Source organism: Lissotriton helveticus, chromosome 1_2 (genome assembly GCF_964261635.1).
Source record: "Lissotriton helveticus chromosome 1_2, aLisHel1.1, whole genome shotgun sequence".
In the NCBI taxonomy this organism is placed as follows: Eukaryota; Metazoa; Chordata; class Amphibia; order Caudata; family Salamandridae; genus Lissotriton; species Lissotriton helveticus.
Window position 1 is genome coordinate 350,248,881 of NC_136058.1, and position 25,375 is coordinate 350,274,255.

The 25,375-nt window shown below is 41.2% G+C and overlaps 1 protein-coding gene across 3 annotated transcripts in view; it reads right to left on the reverse strand.

Moving 5' to 3' along the window:
* Positions 1-25,375, reverse strand: part of LOC144804257 (acyl-coenzyme A amino acid N-acyltransferase 1-like) — a 798,906-nt gene that overhangs the window by 96,409 nt on the left and 677,122 nt on the right. For all 3 annotated transcript variants that reach the window (XM_078671906.1, XM_078671904.1, XM_078671905.1), the window contains one exon: positions 9,306-9,508. In XM_078671906.1, coding sequence (XP_078528032.1) covers positions 9,306-9,508 — 203 coding nt within the window. The remainder of the gene's footprint in view (positions 1-9,305; positions 9,509-25,375) is intronic.

The following is a 25,375-nucleotide window of genomic DNA, read 5'->3' on the forward strand; positions in this document are numbered from 1 at the left end:
CACAGTTGATAGCTACATCCCTGCCTGAGCATTTCTTTGTATCTCTCTTGGCAGATCGCGGGCAGGGGAGCGGTTGTGGGCTGCTGCATGCAATGCTGTCTGACAGGTGGCATCCTTTTATATTCTCTGGGTAAGGCTGCCTTCCAGCCCGCACACAGTAATGGAAACCTAGAAAGAGGCCAGTCTGCCAAACCAACCTATGAACACCGTGCCACATAGTTTCTTGCTTCTATTTACCAAGCCGTTTTTGGATTAGTAGGAACTGCAGTTTGGTACTCCATTTGCAAGGTCATTTTACTTGCATTCCTTTCACTTATGGGGCAATGCAAGCCTAATGGCATGCTTTATGCAAATGACCGCTGTCTCAATACCAGGGCTTCCTCGCGTGATTTGGAACGCACAGGACTGGCGCACTGCGTTGCCTTCTCACACATCGGATTGACATTGCTGCATAAGTTCTCCAGCAGTAGGCATGAGCTTTATACACTTTTTAATGTATAGCGCAAGGAGTTCGAGCTGTGCCACAATTGGTGTCATTCGTTTTCCAGCAATTAATAAGGACGTGATTTATTGAGGATACTTGGAATCAGGCCTGGCTCCAGGAATTTTTATTTGGGTGGGCCAAGGGTGCATTTGGGTGGGCCACTGCGGGCTCGATTTGTTGGATATATGTCTAGGCAGACCTGCTTCAGGGTCCTCCTTTATCTCTTCTTAGTCTTACAAGGCCCAGTAAAACGCACTCTTTTCCGAATCTCTTTTTGAATTTTATCACTCTCAAAAGTGTTTTTTTCATGTAATGTTCGGATCACTGAAATAATATCGAGGGACAGAATATCGACCATCAAAAATATCGTTGACAAAATATCGAGAGACAAAATATCGAGTTTCTATCTACAAACAGGTAAGTACAAAAATATCGAGTTAAAAATATCGTTTACAAAAATATAGTTGTAAAAAATATTGTATTTACTAAAAACAGTGTTAAATTAAATTAATATTAATAATTTATTACTAAAATATACTTAAAATTACTTAAATTAACTTATAATAATTAAATAATTAATGAAAGTTAAATAAATATTTTTTTATTTCATATTTATTAAAACATATATATATAGTAACAAAATATAATAAAATAATACCCAAAAACTGAAAACTGACCCTGAACCCTAAAAATACCCCTTTACCCAAAAACCCAAAACTGACCCTGAACCCTAAAAATACCCCTTTACCCAAAAACTGAAAACTGACCCTGAACCCTAAAAATACCCCTTTACCCAAAAACCCAAAACTGACCCTGAACCCTAAAAATACCCCTTTACCCAAAAACTGAAAACTGACCCTGAACCCTAAAAATACCCCTTTACCCAAAAACTGAAAACTGACCCTGAACCCTAAAAATACCCCTTTACCCAAAAACCCAAAACTGACCCTGAACCCTAAAAATACCCCTTTACCCAAAAACTGAAAACTGACCCTGAACCCTAAAAATACCCCTTTACCCAAAAACCCAAAACTGACCCTGAACCCTAAAAATAAAAACGAATTTTTTTACTATCTATATTATATACTTACATATTTTCACTTTCTATATTATTTACAGTCGATATTACTTCACTTACCTTAAAAACGATATTTTGGCTGTCTATATTCTGTCCTGTCGATATTTTGTCCAAACGATATTTTAAAATCGATATTCTGTCCAAACGATATTTTGGAGTCAATATTATGTCTGTGCACCGTAATGTTCCTTTGATGGGAAGAGGTGGTTTCTGAGGTGGGAGTATCAGGCAAGTGACACTTCACGGGCTTCATCTGTGGGAGCCTTCAGGGAGAATCCCTCTTCATACCTACCTCCACCTGACCCTGGACTCTGCAACGCACTCCCTTACAGGCTTGATTATATCCACTCCTCTCCAATGCACCTTAGCTCACAGCTGACCTTGGGCCCCAACCCCATATCAGGCACCATCGGGCTCCAATTTTAATTTTCCCGGTAAAAACATTAGTAAAATCTCCTTCAAACTTAAAACATTGAATATAGCAGTAAATATAATTAGCACGCACTTTAAAGTATGTTCCACAGTAGCCCTTATGACCCGACTGCTAATTAAATAAATAAAAACAGAAAGGCCATGACAGGGCCAGCTTCAGCGCTGATGCGAAAGTCTTTTTTGGCGCTGCACCAATAACCTCTTTCTCCGTAAATACCTTTACTACCACCTTCCAACAGTGCCCCTCATCCCTCCATGGCCCCCCCTATTGACCACCTCCTCGCATTCCCTTACTGCCTCGCCACATGCCACAAGGGCCCCTCATCTCCCCATAACCCCTCCTCCTTATGACCTCCTCCTCGGATTCTCTCACTGCCACCCTTCACCAGTGCCCCTCATCTCTCTGTATCCCCTCTCCCTCATGATCTCCTCCTCAGACTCCTCACCACCACCCTCCAACAGTTCCCCTCATCTCTCCCTGGCTCCCCCTCCACCCCATGACCTCTTCCTCAGATTCCCTCATTGCCACCCTCCAACAGTGCCCCTCATCCCTCCATGGCCCCTTATTGACCTCCTCCTCGGTTTCCCTCACTACCACCCTCCCTCCACCCCTCATCACTCAGTAGCCCCTCCCCCTAATGACCTCCCCTCCAGACTCCCTCTCTACCACCCGCCACCAGTGCCCCTCATCTCTCCCGAGCTCCCCCCTCCACCCCATGACCTCTTCCTCAGATTCTCTCACTGCCAACCTCCACCAGTGACCCTCATCTCTCTGTAGCCCCTCCCCCTCATGCCCGCCTCCTCAGACTCCCTCACTGCCACCCTCCACCAGTGCCCCTCATCTCTGCGTCGCCCCCCCATGGACCTCCTTCTCTGATTCCCTCACTGCCAACCTCCTCTAGAGCCCTCATCTCTACGTAGCCCCTCTCTCATATGCATTTCATATGTTGTATAGCGCTACTCATATCAGTGTAGTGTGTGTCAGTACTTTACACCACGCACACATTATACAGAGACAATGAATCATACAAGTATGTAAATCAGTCTACAGGGAATGTCACATTAGCCAATGAGGTTTAAAGGTGTAGGAATCACATGTCATCCATACTGGTGGGCAGTATATTTTAAAAGGGTTTGGTCTGGGGAAACACAACCTTAGGATTTAAAAAGTATTCCATGGGGGTCAGCTTTACGGATAAAAATGTATATCTGCCCAAACATACTCATTTTAGCAACATTAGAATAATGAAAGACTGAGTTCTAACTATACCATTCATGTTTGTATGCCGCTCTTTGGTGACAATTCATTGGTCACTGTCCTTTGTTAGGATTGTAACTTCTGAACTGCAAGTAACACAAGGATCTCTGTGACAGTGACAGTAATCCACTGAGCTTCCACATGAAATACAGTTAATCTGCATTTAAAAACTACTAGCAAACAAATGATTACTCTCCAGCAGGATCATTAATCACCAGCGTTATCTGGGCATTTTGTATTGTCTAATTGTTGTCCTGCATCAGCCATGATAATGATAAAAACTGTTTTAATGAGAACATGAAGTATGTGTGGTGCTGGGCCTGTGCAGATTTTTAAAAGAAAAACAAATAGTTAAACATTCTCTTAACCTACTACTCCATTAGTCAAACTTTGTGTCACAAGCAGCCTGATGTGATAAGCAGCTTCAGGGGTCAGGAAAGGTGAATAGGAATAAACAAACTTCTTTTCTCCTGTGCTGCATAGAAACATTTCCACGCAGCAGAACAGTAGGCAAAGGTTACGATTGTCAAAGAAAGGATTTGCCTTTCACCATGTGGAGCTGAAGGGGTGAAAAAATAAACAAAGCCTAGTTTATATGTAAATGGTCTTTTAAAGTCCTGTGAAGTACTCGGGTGGGGCTGCGATAATCTCACAAACTGTGTGTGTGTGCGCCCCCGGGAAGCTGTCTCAGCCCGGGCGCACACACACACATACCCTTTGAGGTCAATGCCGGTCGGTGCGCGCCTGCCTTCAAGCCCTCACTGCGAGGACCAAGGCTCCTGTTTGGGTGGGCCTGGCCCAGCCGGCCCACCCGCTAGAACCGGGCCTGCTTAGAATGCTCAAAGACGGATGTATGACGATACATCGCAAACTAAAACAACGTGTGATTTTACAACGCGGTTTTTAGTTCGCATGTACCGTCACAACGCATGTCTTTACATCGCATGGCATTAGTTCGCATTTCCTTTGAAATGCATACAGAACACCTTTACAACAAACACAAGTTTCCCGCATGTATTTAAAAGGCAATATATCCCCCAAACACTAACACACTACCCTACATAACACACAGTCGACAGTAATACCCTACAGTACAAAACAGTAAAGCACTCAAAACACGACCCTACCCCTACGCACAGTCTGTCCCTTTTACATGAAACACTACCATACCGGACCTGCTTACACAACCCTAAACCAATACCATACACTACAACCCCCTGAGACTACCCTAAGCCCTAAAACACTATCATATACTACAACCCCCGACACTACACGAAGCCCTAAGCCCTGAAGCCTAAAATACTTGCATACACTACAACCCCGACACTACCCTAAGCCCTAAAGCCTAAAACACTAAATTACACTACAACCCCCTGAGACTACCCTATACCCCAAATCCTAAAACAATAGCATACACTACAACCCCCTGACACTACACTAAGCCTTAAAGCCTAAAATACTTGCATACACTACAACCCCCTGACACTACCCTAAGCCCTATAGCCTAAAACACTAGATTACACTACAACCCCCTGAGACTACCCTAAGCGCATGCGTTGTAATGGCCCGCGCCGTAATGTGTACGCGTTGTTACGTCACATGCGTTGTAACGGATGCGACGTAACGGCATGCGTAGTAACAGCCGCGTTGTAGTGGCTGTTTCCCCTCAAAGACGACTGGAGCGCGGTTACCAAACCTGCACTCTAAAAGTTAGCATTAGAATTGACACACACATTTAGCATTGTTGCTTTATTTGTAGGTTGAGGTGTGCACAGGTGCTGCATGCTGGTAGGCCTTCGGGTTCAGTGTTGGTTAATTTATGGGGTACAGCAATTTTATGGGGTACAGTGACTTGTTGTTTCGCTGAGCACCACAATTACAGAGCCTTGTATCCGGAGTATTTTTTCTGGGGCCCCTCCCTGCCAGCCCTCACAACATCCACAGGCTGAGCACAGCTCATCTCCCTCATGGGCCATAAATCTTCTCCGGCTGCTCATTTGCTTTGCTCCGATGCCCTCTCTCTCTATGTCCGTGTGTTACAAATGCTTCTCTTTCTTGGTTTTAACAACTATATTTCAGGCCTGCCAAAAATGCAGTGCGTAAAAGGTCAGGGTAAGAGCCAGTTGAATCCCGTTATGCACCCAGGGACTCGGACTTCTTCTCGAGGTATTTTCCATATTAATTACATAAGGTAAAGCAATCTATTTTTTATAAATGCAACAAATTGGGGATTAAGACAAGATGCTTGCACTACTGATAGAGTACCACAGCTAAGTCTAAATAGAAGGTGCTAGATCCAGGACCGTAATCCCTATAAGATCCTAACAAGGAATTTGAGAAACTCTACTCCCTAGACAACATAAACATGAGATTTGGTCCGCACCCTTCAAAAATGCAATTTCTCAATTCAAATAACAACGTATTATTATAACAGCAATCAATCATATGTAACTTGTTTTCCCACAGAGACATCAAAAACAAATAGTCTTCACTTCAGTTCTTTCTTTTATTCAGTTTTCTTTTTAAAATTTGCAGATAGCCAACGCGGTTCGTCCGTTACCGGACTTCTTCAGGACTGAGTAAATTCCAACGAATGGCAGGTTCAGGTAAAATTCATATCACTGAATATTTGTAGATTTATTTATATTCTTGTCATTGTATTGGAAAGTGCACTCCAAAGTGTAAACAATAAATTCAATGTTGATAAGCTCAAAACAGTAAAGCCATAGAAATACGTGGTCGTCGGTCACAATACGGTCGTCTAGTTCGGACGAAACGCGTTGGCTAGCTTCAAATTTTAAAAAGAAAACTGAATAAAAGAAAGAACTGAAGTGAAGACTATTTCTTTTTGATGTCTCTTTGGGAAAACAAGTTACAAATGATTGAGTGCTATTACAACAATACGTTGTTATTTGAATTGAGAAATTGCATTTTTGAAGGGTGCAGACCAAATCTCATGTTTCAATCTGTTTTTTATGTCCACTTCATCTCATCTGCAGTAACTTAGGTGTTTAACTGCTACTTTTTTTCCCTTTCCTGGTTTGATTAGTTGGAATGTTTCAAACCACATCCACCACAAGTCAGTGTACTGAAGTGGAGTGATTATGAACTATCACTCTGATAATCGCATTCAATAACTGAGTTAAGGTTGGCCAATGCTGTTAGAGACCTCTTGTATGATTAGATGAACCAAAGGGGCATATCAACCAAGGCCTTGTCTCTGCTTTTTTAGCTTTAAAAGCTAAAAAAGCGGAGATAAAACTATCGCCCTCTTTACAAGTGGGTGCTAACATGCATTAGCGCACCCTGTTTCCCGACGCCTAATGAGATGCAAAATGGGCATCACTGGGCAGTACTGCTTGTAAATTATCGCTGAAGTGCACATCGCAATAGTTACAAGGAGACCCACACATTTCAGCAGATGTTAGTTTTTGGCGAAAACCGTGGTTTTCGCCAAAAACTAAAGTCTGCTAAAATGCTGACTTACCTATATTTTACATTGAGTGGATTATGCTGATACGGCCACAGGGTCGTATCAGCAAAGTTATCGCTGTTTTCCATGGAACATTGCTAGAAAACTAGCGATGTTCCATGAAAAACACGGCTATTGCCGGAATAATTATTGCCATTGTGCTATTCGTTGTTAATACAGCGCTAGCATGGCGATAATTTCCAGCGATAGCCGGCGATAAAAAATCTCACGCTAAGCGCAGCCAGTGATAATTATCGCTGCCGCTTGATAATATGCCCCCAAGATAGGTAAAAGGACGTTATTGTCCTTGACTATTCATGTAGTTCTACACAGGAAGCTTCTGTAAGTTTCCACATTTTCATAATCACTTCATAAGTTTCAGCAGTTAGTCGAAAAACAATACATAAGCTATGCACGCTCTTCATAGACTACCATTTACATGCATAGGATATACTGGAAATACGACAGAGGCCTTGGGTTGAACTCCCAAAACGAGTTGAATGAATAAAACCCGCACTGCCTTCTTAATTTAACCAGTTGTGACCAAACTATGCAGAAATGTGTTCATCTCTGTTAAATTTACTTAAAGCTGTTGAAAATGGATCTAAACGGCACTTTAATTGCCACTTTCACATCTATTCCCTGTGCTATTAACAGAGCTGCAGAATTACAGATTGCCGGCATAACTACCTTCTGCATATTTAAGATTTTAACCCAAATCTTTCTAGCTCAGAAGGTACTAAAGTTGCAGCTACACTTGTTGCTTCGAAAAACCTTATGTAAAGGTTGACTAGTCATCGTTAAGTTGCTTACTAGAGTATTTGGATGTTAAACTGGTACCAATGAGGATGTGAGTTTGCCCAAACATCGTTAATGTGCGAATATGCCAAAGTTATATAAGTTGTATATTTTGCTTTTACTTGCCATAAAACATTTTCAACCCTGCCACATAATTTGTTCGTCACCGTATTGCATAATTTCAGTGGTTTGAGCTATTAATCGATTGACCGCCGTGCCAGTGTGAATACAATATTAAAGCTGCGGTGTTTCCCACAACTCCATAGCCTGTAGTTGATAGTTTTCAAGTCCTATCGAATTAAAGGTCCAGTTAATTGAGCTTTCATTCTAATGGGAAGATAGTCCGACACTTACTGAGACTCAAGTGGTAGTTGCCAAGTCTGGCCCAGAGAAGGTCCGTAAAATACCAATATTGCTTTCTGCTGACGGAGTTTCCTTTTTAAAAAAATATTTCTGGCAATTGCCTCCATTTAACTTTCTTGAGTCAAAACGACCAGCACAGGTCAGTAAAATACCGGAATCACTTTAGCATTCTCTAGATTCCAGTCCATAGAAATTCTCTTCCAAGAACACTTGTAGACAATAATATTTTTTTCAAATCTTGTATTTTCAGTAATATGAGCACTGAAGGCCCTGATTTTATATAAAAAACAGAGTTTTGGACGATATCATTTCCCACTAAAAGGCAATATTTCTCTCCATGTGTTCCCATACCAGGCGAGTCACGCGGTTTGGTGTTTATTTTCCATCCATGTTAATGAACAGTCGATGTTTCAGCACCCAGGCTAATGTGCTGCATAGCTAAATACATATAAGGTCCTAAAAGCGAGACCGATTGCATTGTTATGTTACGTTAAGGAATTTTTAAGCGCGACAGCTGCCCCAGCAAAGAGGCGTCCCGGCTCTACCAGATCAAGAGACAAAAACAGAGGTTAGCCAGAAATTAACAGGAGAAAACTATAATGATGGAAACAGAAACGTTTTAATGGCCTTCCGAAAGACCAACATGTTCTCCATGCCACGAATGTGGATTGGCAGGGAGTTCCACAGTTTTGCCGCCAAAACCCGAAAAGAGCGGCCACCCATGCGCCATAGTTTGATACGTGGCACGTTCACCAGATATTGACCCAGCGAGCGCAAGCTGCGCCGCGGGACATACCAGGTCATCAGAGGCGTAGTAAGGTCGGACTCTCAGTTTTAAGAATCTTAAACGCCATAACCAGAGCCTTGAACTGAATCCGAGATGCAATCGTGAGCCAATGTAGTTTTTCCATTGTTGCTCTGACCGGGCACCAGCAAGGGAGACCGATCAGGGTTCTCACGGCCATGTTTTGAACCCTTTGGAGTCGCAGGATCTCAGCTTTATTAGCGCCCAGGAGCAACACGCTGGCGTAGTCCAAACGTGAGGTGACCATGGCTTGTATAATGAGCTGACGTACCGTTGGTTCAAAATATTTCAGGATAGGTTTAAAGCCTCTCATCAGGCCCACACAAGTAGCTGCCACTCTCTTGGTGTGGGTCTGGAAGTTTAGTTTAGTGCAAATGCTTGTTTATAAGAACTATCCTATTTAAGGAGAGTGGCATTTAGATTAATCCTACTCCATTCCTCTCCATCTCCTGCACATTCCATGTAGCCTTTTTGGCCACTTTCTGGATTTGTTCATTACCTATCACTGCAACTCCTACCTGCCTTGATGTGAGTAGAATGGGTGAGTATTGGGGCGGCGGATATTAAGTCGGTATTACACTACGTTTGACTGGTAGGAGTCAAGAGAGGACATACCTTGGGGTGCTTCAAGAGGAGGTCTGCAGCTTCTTCAAAGTACTCCAGATCCACCTCGGACAGAGACCCTGGCAGGTCATCATAGGCAAAATAGGCCAAAGCGAGTGTGGCAAAACCCCGGCTGGCAAGAAGACCACTGCGGAACTCCATGAGACCCCCAGCTCCTCCAAACATGTCAATGACTCCAGGGAATGGCCCATCTCCTGTGGCACAAAAGACAGCAAAGCAGTGAACAGTGAATTTAGAAAGCTGAAAAAGCAGGTGAGCATCTGCATATATGGTTTATGCCATACAGTTTTGTATCGAGAAGCTTTTATAAACAAAGGTATATTAGCCAGAACCAGAATACAATGGCGTAGACTAGAGCATGCACTCTAGGATAGAGTATTTACTCAAAGAAGTTGTGCCTTTGGTGCAGGGCCCTGCAAAGCCTGGTGCATATTTTCAGGAATACCTATTGTTTTTGAGCTAAAATCATGAAAAGCCCCACTCACACACATTCAAGTGACTAAAACTTGCAAATAACTGATTTTCTTAGCCAAAGTGAAGTATTGATTTGTTACTAACTATGTATAATTGCCATTTACCCAAAGACATAAGCAAAAGGATGTAGACAGTTGAATATGCTACAAAAGAATAAAAAGAGTCCCAATCCAAAAGGAAGAGGCTCATAAGTCACGCCTAACACAAATGCATAGAACAGATTTCAAAGATGATTAGAAAGAGATGCTCGTGCCACTTTGATAGATACACCATTCCAAAAAGATTTATAAAAAATATATCAAAAAGTAACAAAAACAAAGGTATAGTGAAATAGCCTTTCACTAAACCGGAATTGACTACCGGTAACAGATGGAGCAGGGAGGCCGAAGGAATTTTTAACGAGATTGAAACGATTACGGGAGGACAACCCCTGTATATTATATGCCGCTGACATAAGCAGAGTCCGGATCACGGCCACGGCAGAATATATATATTTTCTTGCCTGTTTTTTAGAATCAACTTTGAAACCCAAATTGAATATCGGTGGCTCCACTGTACATCTATGAACTCTCATAGTCGGGAGTTGAGGGTAACCGACATACAAATGATGCCCAGTACCCATATATTTTCAGTCGGTTTCTGACGGATTAAAGAATTGGAAAAGAAATCAAGATTTTTTTCCGGTAGCTCTGAAACATTTTAGTTTGAGAACTGTCCTGAAGAAGGTGTTTTTAATCTCAAAAACCCGAAACGCTGCGTCGACAACTGCTTCTCATATTTTTGTGTTATTTGACAATAATTATGATTTCAAATGTGACTTGAATTATTGTGTCTTATTATTGGGATACAACATTTTTTTTACATTTTTTTTTCTGTATAACTGTTGTGAACGTATCTAGGACCCTATTTAAATATTCCCGATTTATGCCCTTATGTGGTTATAACAAATCATATCCTTATAAAGGCATAAGAATCATATCCATATTTAGTCATAGCCAATGCAGTCCAAATACGGCAAGGCTACTCCCATAGACTCCTAGAAAGTACAACGCATTCTTAAACAAACCAAGCCTCCAGCAGCCTGGGAATTCCCCCTGCTTTTGTTTTGATTTGTCCAAGAACTCCTGGAGTCCTGAAAGAACTGTGAGTTCTTTGTGACGTCTTATGTCCAACCTTACGTCAAACTCGGCACCTTCCAGGTATAAATATACCAGCATCTGCCCTAGCAAAACACACAGTGGTTTGGAGCAGATCGGCTATCTACTTACCCGACGCCCTGCTGAAATGAGTGCCGAAGGAAGCCGACCCTCCCATCGACGCACTGAGAAAGACGCTGTCTTTTCTCCTGCTGAGAAATCTAGCTCCAGTGTTTTCCGGTCACCCTTGCGGGTTACTGGGAGATAGAGTCCTGAGAGAGAGATACAAGACCTCCTTCATTCTATAACCAAGGTACGAAGCTGATTAGACCATCAGAGAATTCTTGATTCAGATTCTTGGCAAAAACTATCTTAAACTAAAACTATATTTCATTTACTCCTTCCCACATACTAGGCTTAGGTTAGGTACACTGGGGTAGGCGCATTTTAGAAACACCAGTTGAGTATGTTTAGTCAACTTTTATCATTGTATGTATTTTATCCATTTTAAGTATCTTTATGGCTTAGAAACCATATAAATGCTTTTACAGTATTATTTCATAATACTCTTTTTACTGTACGCACTTTACTTTATGACAAGTATTGCAATTGTGGCAATTCACTTCTCTTGCATGAGAAAGAAGACTGCTCAATAAATAACCACTTTTATTGAAAACGCCCGTCTCTCTATTTCTCTGCACTCCTGGTGAAACTAAGCATGCACGATTGACTGAGTGAAATAGCCATCTATTGTTTCCGCGACTCTGGAGGTATACTCCTTATTCTGGAGGGAGCAAAGTTGTCATGTTTATGCGGTTGTCAGAAACTAATCCCTTCTTGTCTATTCAGGAAAGTTAACACCTTCCTGTTCACTCGAGAAAGTTTCTAGTAACCTCTGAGCTAGCTGGCATTCATAATTAAGTCTAACATATTCAACAGAGACCTAGTCGACCTCAGTCCTACGTCTAAACTATCATTTATGTTATTCCAATGCGCAGAGCCTATTGGGAATATAGGAACTACACTACATGGCGCCCAACGTTTGGTAAGGCGATAATTTAACGCTAGATACTAGAGTAACTCAGTCGTGCTTTTCACACAGACCCCTTTTCCCGTAAAAACTCCAATAGACGTCTGGAGTGGGTGAAAGGTTAATAACCGCCAGAACTTAGTAGGAAGAGATTGCTATGTATTAGTTTTTGGTTTAGTCAACATTGAAGGATACAGTGTTCCAAAATATTGTGCACCTAATCTTTGTTTCCTTGAAACTTGCTCTGCAAACTTTCTGTCAGCAAAATGAGGGAAAGTGAAGAGGAAAGAGAAAGAGAAGCATTAGCAACTCAACTTTTAGAGGAAGACACAAGTCTCCAACAAAATGACCCGGATGCAATACTCATCCCGGTAAATATAAGGAAAACCATAACTATGATACTTATAAAAAATGGAGTATCATCAAGAAGTGGTACAGTAATATTTGTAGTAGAGGCACATGAATATCGGCAGACAGAGGTATTCTATTCCTGGATAAATTTTCCGGCAGCAAACGCTGTAACAGGTGAGTTCCACTACTACAAAACAGAGGAATCTCCAGATGAATACGCCCCTTTCGAGGACGTTGAAATTCAACTAACTTACCAAGAGCATGAGCTCTGGTTTAAAGGCGCCCTAAAACATCAAAATCACATTACCAGGCTCAGTCCACTAGGTAGACCAGGAGCCACATGGCCGGTTCTAGCCAGCTATACACCACATCCCGACATTGGAAAAATGTCAAGCGGAGAACTTTTAGTTCAGCTTAAACAACTAATTAAAATACATAGACAATTGGTACAATATGTCATGCGGACTTTAACAGTCCAACCGGCAATAAAAATTCCACAGCACACCCCTCACCAGGGGAACACAAATAAAATTACACCACAGACTATACAATCAGTCATTGGCAAGTTCATTGGCAAGTTACCCGCAAAACGGGAACAAATTCCGTTCTGGTTAGCTCAAAAAATTACTCAGAGGCAGTATTTCTTGATACTACACCTCATTAAAAACACAGAATTCTGACAATCTGCCTACCAATGGGGATCGCACCACATATGGAGGACTGTGACACTTGGGAAACAGTTTTTGCTTCAATATACACAAAAACACATGGCGTTCCGTCTATGGTGGTTATACCAGACGTACTAAGACAGATTCAAAATGAATACGGTCCAGAACCTGCTTTAACTCTAGGTATGAAATTACTGAAAGACTTTAAGCAAGTCTCGGCTATATTACTAGCCAACATAAAAGGAGAAGCAGTATCCGTGGCGATCCACCAAAAATTGAAAGAAACAGATATAGCAGAACAACCTTTTGAACTTGCCAGAATAATTGAAAAATCCTATGAAGAACTAGGTAGAGATAGTTTGGGTGGGAAACCACTAAAACCACAACTAACTGAAAATCCTGAAAAAACCTTTATTAAGAATAATCTCAATACTTCAAAAAAGAGGTGGGAGGGTAATAAACAAACCACTCCCAGAGAAAAACAGTTTCAGTCTAGAGGAAGGTCTCCTCAACGGAGAGATAGATCTCCAGAACGAGGGGGCAAGTCTCCACAAAGGGAGCCCTCTGAAAAAAGATACAACCTTAGAAATAGGGACAATTTGAGAAAACCTGACAGATATCAAGATATTGATACACGTCCCTCTCGATCTTTTCAGATTTCCTCACAGAAATCGGAAAGAAGAGGACGGTCAGAACATAAAGAAGAGCGCGTCAAGTCCAAAGACAAGGAACCTGCTCAACAAAGTAAAAAATTACCATTTCCCAAAAAGAAGGTAGCTAGTATTAAAATAAAACATGCCGAGGATTCTGAGAACAAAACTCATGAATGGAGAATGGGCCCAGACAATGCTAGACAGCGCAGCAGAAATGACCATAGCTCGCAAGATCCTGATGAATCTTCTGGAGACAGTGGACACGAATGAATACATTCAAGTGGAAACTGCAGACACCAGATATAGCGTACCCCATAAATGATATGAAATAACATTACGTATAGAGGGGGACAGAACTAGGAAAATAAGAGGTCTCTTTTGGGAGAACCTATCTAAAGGCTATGATATCCTTCTAGCAGAAAAGGACTGGCCACCAGAGTTTGTCAGGGAGTGCCCACATGGCGAAGAAATGATTATGCCTGCCTTCTCAAATCACATTCCAATTCATAAAAAATACACATATGCTAGAAAATGGGCAGTGGCCCAAGCCCCTGCATTATATAAAAATCATGTAGGATGGGATGAGGATTCTCCTCACCATAAAATTCAGTTAAAAAATCAACCTACGGCACAGAGACAGTATCCTGTTAAGCAAGAAGCTAAAAACAAGTCAGGGAGATCTTAGATCAACTTAAATATCAGGGGGTGATTGAAACATGCACCTCACAAATGAACAATCCTTTGTTTCCTGTCTCCAAACCAGACGATTCATATCGTCTAGTTTTGGATTACAGACACCTAAACTCTTGTTGCAAAACATTTGCAGTACAAAACTCACACAGTGCAGCACTAATGAATAACATCGTGTGCAAAAAATATAAAATGACATTAGATATTTCCAATGGTTTCTTCTGTCAAAACATTGCACCAGAAAGCAGGTATTTGACCGCTTTCTCAAGTATGGGGGCACAAAAGCAATTTTGTCGTCTCCCACAGGGATTCAAGAATAGCCCAGGATTATTTTCAGCCAGGGTAACAGAGTTATACAAATGTATGATGATGAGGCATTATCTTATGTCGGTGACATCTATCTTACAGACGATGACCTGGAGACACACTTGAAAAGAGTGAACACCATCATACTTGGGTTCGCATCTGAAGGGTACAAATTCAACTTTAAAAAATCACGAATTGCCCACCTAACAGTCCTATTTTTAGGATATGAATTATCAAGTGAAGGCAAAAGCCTAGCAGACAACTTCTTAGAGAAGTGTGCAGTACTCCAAGCTCCAAAAACACTGAAAAACGTACAATCAATTCTAGGTTTCCTGAATTTCGGGGGAACTTACATTCTAAATTATGCAGAGAGGGTTAAACCTCTCTACGAATTAATAAAAACTGATTTCAAACCAATAAATTGGACTCAGAAACACACAGAAATTTTACAATCATTACAAACAGACATGTTATCTAAAACAAAACTGCAAACACGCGCAAAAGAACATAACCTTGTAATACGAGGCATCCCAGGAAGATGCGGATTCACATACCTGACCTCTAATGAGGGAGAAACGGTACCATTAGCTTATAAATCACACTTGTACACACGAGCTGAAATGAAATTCAGTTTTACTGAAAAAATTCTAACTGCGGTTCAAACTGCTGTAGCAAAAGAAAAAGCCTTAGCTCAATGGAAGAGCATAGCTGTTTTAACTGCAGTATCAGCTCTTGAGGCAGTAACAAGACCGAGCATTCCAAATACTATGGCATTAGATCCAAAATGGATCCAATGGGTTAATTCTCTTGCTACAACAGACGCGATACACGTATTTGATCCCAAAATGAAAAAGCTAGAAGAGCTAGAATATGAACATGAATATCCTCTGCTGATCGAAATTCAGCCTCTAGAACAATACACCTGTGTAATCTACACAGACAGATTTGCACAACACTACGTTGTGGATAAAAAAGCTTACAATGCAGCATGTGCGATTGTTAAAGGTCGCTGGCGCATAGGTAAATTCAGACCAATGGTCACTAAAACTGAATCACTCGGAAACTGTACAGCTCAGCGAGCTGAACTACGAGCCTTGAAGATGGCGCTCGAGAATGCTGATCGCGAATTCCCCAAACTAATAGTGTGCGATTCGCATTTCTGTGTCCAGTCTTACAATCATTTTATGCAGACATGGATTGAAAATGGTTACAAAGATGAGACAGGTGTCACAATAAAGCATAAAAAACTATGGGAACGAGTTGTTCTTTTACAGAAAGAACTACGAAAGACACAAGTGATACACACGCAGAGTCTTCGACGTGATGGCATTCACGTTGCAGGTAATTCATTGGCTAACAGAGCCACAGCGGCAGCTGTTCAATCGGCTTCCATAGCTACAAAAAAGCGTTCTAAAAAACAGATAGATGGAGAAACCATGCTGGCAGTAAAAGTCTCATTAAAAGGGGACTATGCGGCATTACCTCTAAATTATCCACTCAATAATACATACATAATTGATGCGAACTCCGTTCCTTTTGCTCAAATCCCTGGAGTGGGGGATAGAGTAATTCCAAACACGAACAGGAGGGCTTACTTGATTCAAGAAGCACACATGGGAATGGGTCTGAGGCACCAAGAGATCTTGAAATCTCTAATAGAATTGCAATCACAATACTGGTGGCCGGGAATGAGCATGCAAATTTATAATTTTGCAATGAACTGTCAGGACTGCAACAGAGATCGCAGTTGTGAACCAGACCAGATACCAGCCCAGACACCTCTGTTAGACAGCATTAGGCTATCTACACGCAGACGTCCACACGGAAAGAAGCAATCCCATAAATATTAAGACGAGATTCATTTGAATGTGGCCCCAGCGCTCGGCTGACGCCAGAACAGTTAAAAAAGATTTGCGAGTCTTTATCGGCACATACGCAATTGGCATGCTACATTCTGACCAGGGTCCTGCGTTTAGCTCTCGAGCTTACAAGGAGGCCATGGCCAGCATGGGCATTGCATTGCGGTACTCTAGTCCATTCCATCCCGAGGGAAATGGAGAGAAAAACTGTGACATAAAGCAATCTATAACAGCGAGGGTATTAGGTTCGGGTGACGGGTGGGTCAAACATCTAATAAATGTCCAATGTAGTCTTAATAATCTGCCAAGAAATTCTCTGGGTGGAATCACTCTGTATGAACTTTTGTTTAGTACAAGAATGATAATCGAAGACCTCGATCGTCAGACTTCAGTGGTGAAACAAAAAACCTTTGATATCAAAGATCGTTTGGCTGTTTTACAGGACTTAAATGAAACCAGAAGAATCTAAATAACACAAAGCTAACGTCAACGACCACTGAAGAAAAACCACCTGTCCCAGCAAGACCTGTCTGGATTCCAAAGATTGGGGATCTGGTCAGAGAAAAGATCGCGGTGAAGAAGGAATTTGGGCCTTCTTACAGAAAAGCAGTACCTGTCTTGGCAATCAGCGGAACAAGATCAGTAGTACTATCGCCCCTTCCTAGTAAAAAGGAGAACAGAGTTGTATCAATCGACCTGGTAAAACCACAATCATGTGGCCAATAATAAGTAGTAGGCCCAGTGGACTCCCAAGAAGTAGCAGAAGACCAAACCTTGCTACAATCCAAGAGGTTCAAACTGAGAGACTAATCACATTTGATAAACCTGCAGTAAATAAAAAAGGACTATGCAACAAAGCAATGGAACTTGTGCCTCTTGAAACCCAAATTACAACAGTTCGTCAAGAAACACCTGTCTACAATGATGTAGCCTCTGACAATATGAATCCAAAGATTAATGAAAATCCGGAAGCTATTCCAACAATTGACAGTACTGCATCTGGCTACTTCATCAATTTCGATTACTTTTCTGATGATCCAAGTGAACATGAGGACAAGCCAGCACACAAAACTTTCAAAGACAAAATTACAGAACTCTTTCATCAACTTGGAGAAACATATCTGATTTCACCATGGATTGAATTGTGGATTGTGTTAGGTGTACTTTTCCTCCTGCTCTGGCTTATTTTGGTTTTGAGCTTGGGAAGATTTATAGATGGAAAATATAGTACAATGGACACAGCAAGTCAGAACAACAACTTGGTTCTAAAAACCCACAGATCTTCTCACATCGAAAAAAGAGAACTGTCATCAGTAAACATCACAGCCATTCCTATACCTGGTGGCGTAGCATGGGACACAACTGATTACAAAATCTATGGCCCGGTTGAACTCTTGAAATATCCACATCAGTTCAAGGTTTCTTTAAGTGACTTTGTATCACCTAGTACTTTCTCTGATGATTGGGACTTTGAAAATATAAATAATATGATGTCAGATTTAGAAATGTCAGCAAAATTTACAGAACATGATTATTTACAAGGTTCATCAGATAATGAAGAAATGTATTGCTTTAATCATTATGGGCATCACTATTTGCATAAATCTGCTAATCCTAGAAATGTTTTTACTTATAATCAATGGGAACATTGTTCAACGCTGCCAAAAGGCAGTTCAAAGACATTTTATAAGAAATACCCAAACTTCTCAGGGTTTAATAACACTGATCCAGAAACGTTTTATTTTAAGATTATGAATAAGACAGGAATGAAAAACATGTTGACAAATACTAAACTGATTTATTCTGAAAGATATTATGAAAAAATGTCTACATTTGGTTTTGAATTTTGGAAAAACAACATTGAGACTAAAACAGTCTGGGGTACAAAAGACTGGCAGGTACAAGGTTTAGAATCTTTATTCAGAGCCTGCATGATCCCAGAACAGATAATATTCCTTCATGACACCATTCAACAAACAACCTGTCTTGGCCTAGCCAAAATAAAAGAATGAAACAAACCGTCTATACCAAAGCCCATACCTGATAGTAACAACACTACAGATATGGAGATAGCCGTATCCCATATTTTACAACAAAACAGAACTAATCCTGACACTAATAACTGTCAAGATAGATTCCTGAACAAAACACAGGGGTTCAAACAGAACAGGCCAGACCCAAGATATTCCCAGAGACAACATCCAGGGATAATTACAACATACAGTGTAGGAAAACTATGCCTCGAATGGCTACAGAAATCCACACTACCTGAAATTAAGCAACACTTGACTTTACTTAAAGAAGGTGCTGACTTGCGAAATTTCTTAATGGGACCTCGCAAACAGCGTCAAGAACGTTTCATATACGCCGGTATATACTATGCTTACAACGAAGCTTGGAAAGTAATGCAAATTGAAACTGCGGAAAAAATACTAGAAATTGATCGTATGAATTTGGAAAAAACACTGTCTGTAGTGGACAATGGGTTAACGACTCTGTCCTCCAGAATTTATTCATTGGACAGCATTGTATCATCTGCTATTGATATAATAGAACAGGATATGCTAATGTTACAACATGGCCAGTCCCAATTACGTTCTATTGTACAGTTAGGCTGGACGTTACAAAATCTGCGTTCAGGCTACGTGCCATGGCGTCTAATCAACAAAAAGTCATTATTTTCTATCTTTAACCTTACAGATAAACAAATCTCCTTGGCACAAAAAGGGGCAGACTATACGGTGCTGAGCATTGAAAAACTAGAAAAATTACCATTGACAATGTCAGAGCGACCTGTCATTGAATGGATAATACATGGTACAATTACAATTCCGATAACGACTTTTCAGTTTCAATATTGCAAAAAGCATATACCAGCAGGCCTGTATGAAAGGTTGGGTAAAGGATACATCAATTCGACCTGGAATTTACCTTATACACATAGCTGTTATAGTGAAGGGAAAAAAGAGGTATTTCTTAGTGGTAACAACTGTAAAAATGCACTAAGCGGTACACTTCTGTGTCAAGGTATTAACTTGCATGGAGCCTGCGAAAGTTCACCAAATAACCTTTCATGTCACCTGCACGGCACCCCTGCTACACAGATAGAGCCTTTTTTCAGACAACTTTCCAACGGCAGCTACGTTATAATAAGTGACCACAGCTGTTGTGGCATGGTGCCAGGAACGGCCTATCTCGTGAGCGTTACTTCCAGGGTCATTTGCTGTATGCAAGTATTGTATCCAAACAGCAAACCAGACAAGGAGGCAGCAATATGGCCTTCTCTGAATATCTCTTCTATTCAAATTGATACTTTAAGCAGAATGAAGTCTATTCTTTTACAAACAACTGTGCCTTTAACCTCGTCTAGAGAAACGTATGATCTGCAAGTTGCAAGGACAGCAGCAGAGATACATACATTATTATCGACAAATTGCCCCGTGCATTTCGTAGAAATGTTAAGCCAAATCTTAAACATGTCTGATACCAGTGACATCGCACATGTATTTAAGACACTTTTTTCAGGACTATTAGCACCCTTTAAAGCAGTCCTAAGCATCTTCACGTATTTCGTGCACTCTGTGTTCGGCGGCCTGCCTCTCATCTTGGGACTCATAGCAGGAATCTTATTTTTGTTCCTTCTGCTCCGATATGGCAAGTCAAGTCACAGACAAAACTCAGGCTACAGTGGAAGACACGATCCTAGCGATGCGATACCGAGAGCGGATTACTAAAGTCCTCGGCTTGGCTCGGCTAAGAGATCTGAATACTACCTTATTTCTTTCATTCAGACCAATCTGGCAAGATTGCATCTTACCTGTTCTACGATGCCTGCTATGCGGAGAAGAATGCGTGTTAGACATCTGTCTCACACTTCCATCAGCAGTACCTATGGATATCGATACTTTGCTTGGTTCGGTAACGGCTCATGCAGCGTGTTGTCCCCAGCGGCTACCTATTCTGATGACGGCATTCGTTGAGACCTCACCATTACGATTAGGTGGCGGTGAGGTACGAGATGAAAGCGGCACACAGGTACAACCTTCTGTGACCATTGCTGATCTAGACACCGATGACGGCAATGCTTCTCACATATGCACTATTTCTACTTTTTCGGACTTGGTCCAACTTTCACCTACTGTTGTAGACAAATTCTTTGCCAGCCTATCTGATTTAATGTTCTCCCCTAACAATGAGAATAACTTTTAAGAAAACGAGCACACCGTTCCCTGAACTCTGAATTCGGCCTTCAGTTTTGATAAACAGAACTTCTAAAAAAGATTGGAACTATTTTCTTTTCCCCTCTACTCCCTGAAAGCAAAAAAAAAAAATTCTGTTCCCAAAACATAATTTTTTTTGGCACATGATACTCTGCTTAAAGTAGAACTATTCTTAGAGAACAAGATCTCTATTTTTAGAATCTCTAGAGACAATATTTTGACTTAGCCTCTAGCACATGTACAGTCTTGTATAAATATGTGATGAAATGGTCTTGACCCTTTCTTCTGTATCAAGAGCCATTTCATAAATGTAAATTTCGCAATTCATTCAGCCAATATTTCAACTGACTATATATGCATTATCTGAATGATACCACTGCTTAAAAACGTACAGTATGATACTAATTTTTCGTGTATATACCATTTCAAATGCATTTTATGTATTTTTGGGTGGGCTGGAAAACACATGCATAGTTATATCTTTAATATTGCTTAGTATTTAGTAATGGTGGCCATTATACGTGGAGTGGGTGTTGTGAACGTATCTAGGACCCTATTTAAATATTCCCGATTTATGCCCTTATGTGGTTATAACAAATCATATCCTTATAAAGGCATAAGAATCATATCCATATTTTGTCAATGCCAATGCAGTCCAAATACGGCAAGGCTACTCCCATAGACTCCTAGAAAGTACAACGTGTTCTTAAACAAACCAAGCCTCCAGCAGCCCGGTAATTCCCCCTGCTTCTGTTTTGATTTGTCCAAGAACTCCTGGAGTCCTGAAAGAACTGCGAGTTCTTTGTGACGTCTTATGTCCAACCTTACGTCAAACTCGGCACCTTCCAGGTATAAATATACCAGCATCTGCCCTAGCAAAACACACGGTGGTTTGGAGCAGATTGGCTATCTACTTACCGGATGCCCTGCTGAAACGAGTGCCGAAGGAAGCCGACCCTCCCATTGACGCACTGAGAAAGACGCTGTCTTTTCTCCTGCCGAGAAATCCAGCTCCAGTGTTTTCCTGTCACCCTTGCGGGTTACTGGGAGATCGAGTCCTGAGAGAGAGATACAAGACCTCCCTCATTCTATAACCAAGGTACAAAGCTGATTAGACCCTTAGAGAATTCTTGATTCAGATTCTTGGCAAAAACTATCTTAAACTAAAACTATATTTCATTTACTCCTTCCCACGTACTTGGCTTAGGTTAGGTACACCGGGGTAGGCGCATTTTAGAAACACCAGTTGAGTACGTTTAGTCAACTTTTATCATTGTATGTATTTTATCCATTTTAAGTATCTTATGGCTTAGAAACCATATAAATGCTTTTACAGTATTATTTCATAATACTCTTTTTACTGTATGCACTTTACTTTATGACAAGTATTGCAATTGTGGCAATTCACTTCTCTTGCATGAGAAAGAAGACTGCTCAATAAATAACCACTTTTATTGAAATTGTCCGTCTCTCTATTTCTCTGCACTCCTGGTGAAACTAAGCATGCACGATTGACTGAGTGAAATAGCCATCTATTGTTTCCGCGACTCTGGAGGTATACTCCTTATTCTGGAGGGAGCAAAGTTGTCATGTTTATGCGGTTGTCAGAAACTAATCCCTTCTTGTCTATTCAGGAAAGTTAACACCTTCCTGTTCACTCGAGAACGTTTCTAGTGACCTCTGAGCTAGCTGGCATTCATAATTAAGTCTAACATATTCAATAGAGACCTAGTCGACCTCAGTCCTACGTCTAAACTATTGTTTATGTTATTCCAATGCGCAGAGCCTATTGGGAATATAGGAACTACACTACATAACCACATTGAATAAAATGAAGAAAGATATTTTAAAAGATAGTGATATTGTTGTTGTTACTTTTTGATATATTTTTTTATAAATCTGTTTGGAATGGTGTATCTATCAAGGTGGCACTAGCATCTCTTTCTAATCATCTTTGAAATCTGTTCTATGCATTTGTGTTAGGTGTGACTTATGAGCCTCTTCCTTTTGGATTGGGACTCTTTTTTATTCTTTTGTATCTTATCCCCCTTGTCCTAGATTGAATTAGGTAGGGGACCTCCCTTCTTGTTTACGACAGTTGAATATGTCCTGTACGTTGGCTCTTAGTCTGGGCCTCTCATTAATTATTGGACATGCCTGTTATAAGTCCAGTTTCATGACAACACTCGATAGCATTATTCTCATCGCGGAATTAACATCATATTGAATGCTGAAAACACCAAGGGGCATATTGTCAAGAACGGCGTTAAAATTATCGCCAATTTAGCGGCAGGAAACTGCCACTAAAGCGGCGATAATGGGTTTGATAATATGCCCTGGAGAATTCCAATAGAAGCCCATGTTCCCACCAGAACATGGGCTTCTATGGGAATTCACAAGCGCATATTATCAAGCCCATTATTGCAGCTATAGTGGCAGTTTCCTGCCGCTAAAGCGGCGATAATGTTAACGCTGTTTATTGATAATATGCCCCCCAGCTCCTACATTCCGACTCTAGCAAGACTACAAACACCTGGACCAGTGTCTCGGCCTGCATCACTGAAGGTCGCCAAAAGGATGAAAAACAGCTGCCTCAAGCGCAACACAGATAAGAATACTCTTCAACAAAGACACCTCAATCTGGGACTCCATCTGGTGGCCTGCAGAAATCTAAACCCACAACCCTCCAGGGAACCCTCCCAACTCACCATGACCGGCTAAGTGAATGCAGTCTCTGTCCCATGCTTCCATACATTCATGATGCCCCAGAAAATTTTCAAATGGCTCCCCACCAACATTCGCAGAACCATTACCCAAGCCCTCATCCCTAGCAAAATGATCTACAGCAATGCACTCTATACCCGAATCAATGCTAACATGACCAAAAGACTCAAAACCACACAAAACTCAGTGCTAGGCTAACCTTATACATTCCACACCATACTTGCATCATCCTGCTCCGTAATTAGCTCCACTGGCTACCAAGCACTCTTAAAACTCTTCAGGCACACATACAAAGCCTTAAACAAAATTGACCCCCATGTGCAGCAATAACTGCATAAACGTCCACATACCTACCAGATTCCTCCACTTAGATGTACTCTTACTGCACATACCCCGCAAACTCAGAACCACATTTAGGGGTCTTGCATTCTCTTACCCTGCTGCTAAAGCCTGGAATGACTTGCTCCTGCAGACCCGCGCTGCTGTCTCAGTTCTTGAATTTTGCTAGAAACTGAAAACCTGGCTCTTCACCTACCCCCGACCATGGGTTGGCTCATACAGCTCCTGCTTCAGCACAGCAATGCCTTCCAGGGCGATTTGAACACTTTAACATATCAGAGCAAGCGGATGTGGATCTGGGTTTCATATGAACACGTACAGCAATTCAAGAAGCCATATTGGAAATAGAGATTACCCAATTGTAATTCGCAAAAAATCGCAATTAGGTAATCTCTATTTCCAATATTGATACATGTGCCCTATGCTCTGTAGTTTGCCTAGCGTGGGTGCTGTTCCATACCACTAAAAGTATTTATTTCCTAGTTTCCTATTTTTGTTTTCACATCCATGGTTTGCTTCTCTCTCTTTGTGTGATTTATTCTTGGACTTTCCCTGCTTCCCCTTTTCTCTACTTCCATTCATCGCTTCTACTTCTGTGTAGCATGTGAAATAGTACAATTTCCAGCTTTACTGAATCTTAGCTTACTTTACAGAAATTCAAACCGGACAGGTAAAAGCAATAAAACATTGTGTTGTGTTAGAATTGCAGATTGCTTTGGGCCACATATTGGAAATAGACATTACCTAATTGCGATTTTCTGCGAATCGCAATTAGGCAATTCCTAATGTATGAAACACTGTGAGTTACATTTAGCGCTTTCTAGTGGGTCGCAAATCGACCTACCTCATGAATATTAATGAGGTAGGTCGCAATTTATGACCCATTCGGTATCGCTCAAATCACAAGGAATGGTGGCCTGCGGGGGCCCGCAGATCACCATGTCCGTGATTGCTTAAGGATAAAACAATACGTTTATTTTTAGATGCAGCCTGTTTTTCTTAAAGGAAAATGGATTGTGTTTAAAAAAGAAAAATGAAAAGTTTTCTTTTCATTAGGTCGAGTCTGAGCCAGAGCGCAAGTGCTGCTCTGGTGATCTTCTGTTGTAGTACAGTACGGGAGAGAATCCTCGCCCATTCCTCCGCCCATATTTTTCATTGGCTTGTGTCTTTGTCCTTCATAAATGCTGTCTTCTGATTCCTAAATAGGCTTGTTAGTCCCTCCTTAGTACTACAGTACGGGAGAGAATCCTCGCCAATTCCTCCGCCCATATTTTTCATTGGCTTGTGTCTTTGTCCTTCATAAATGCTGTCTTCTGATTCCTAAATAGGCTTGTTAGTCCCTCCTTAGTACCGCTGTGTTGTCATTTGTAACCTCCCATGTCTACTGGCCTCTTTATTTAGTTGCTACACAATACATGTACTATTTTCTTTACTTGCTTTGCTTACAGTGGGCCATGCCTGCTTTCTCTTTTGAAGCAGCAACACAGAGCGGGCAGCAACATGAAGGATTTGTTTGATTTCTCCTCACCATGCCTAAGATCACAAATAAAAGATTTGTGAAAATGTAAACAGATTTTATTGTTAATCTGAGGGCGATGCAGAACCCGTTCT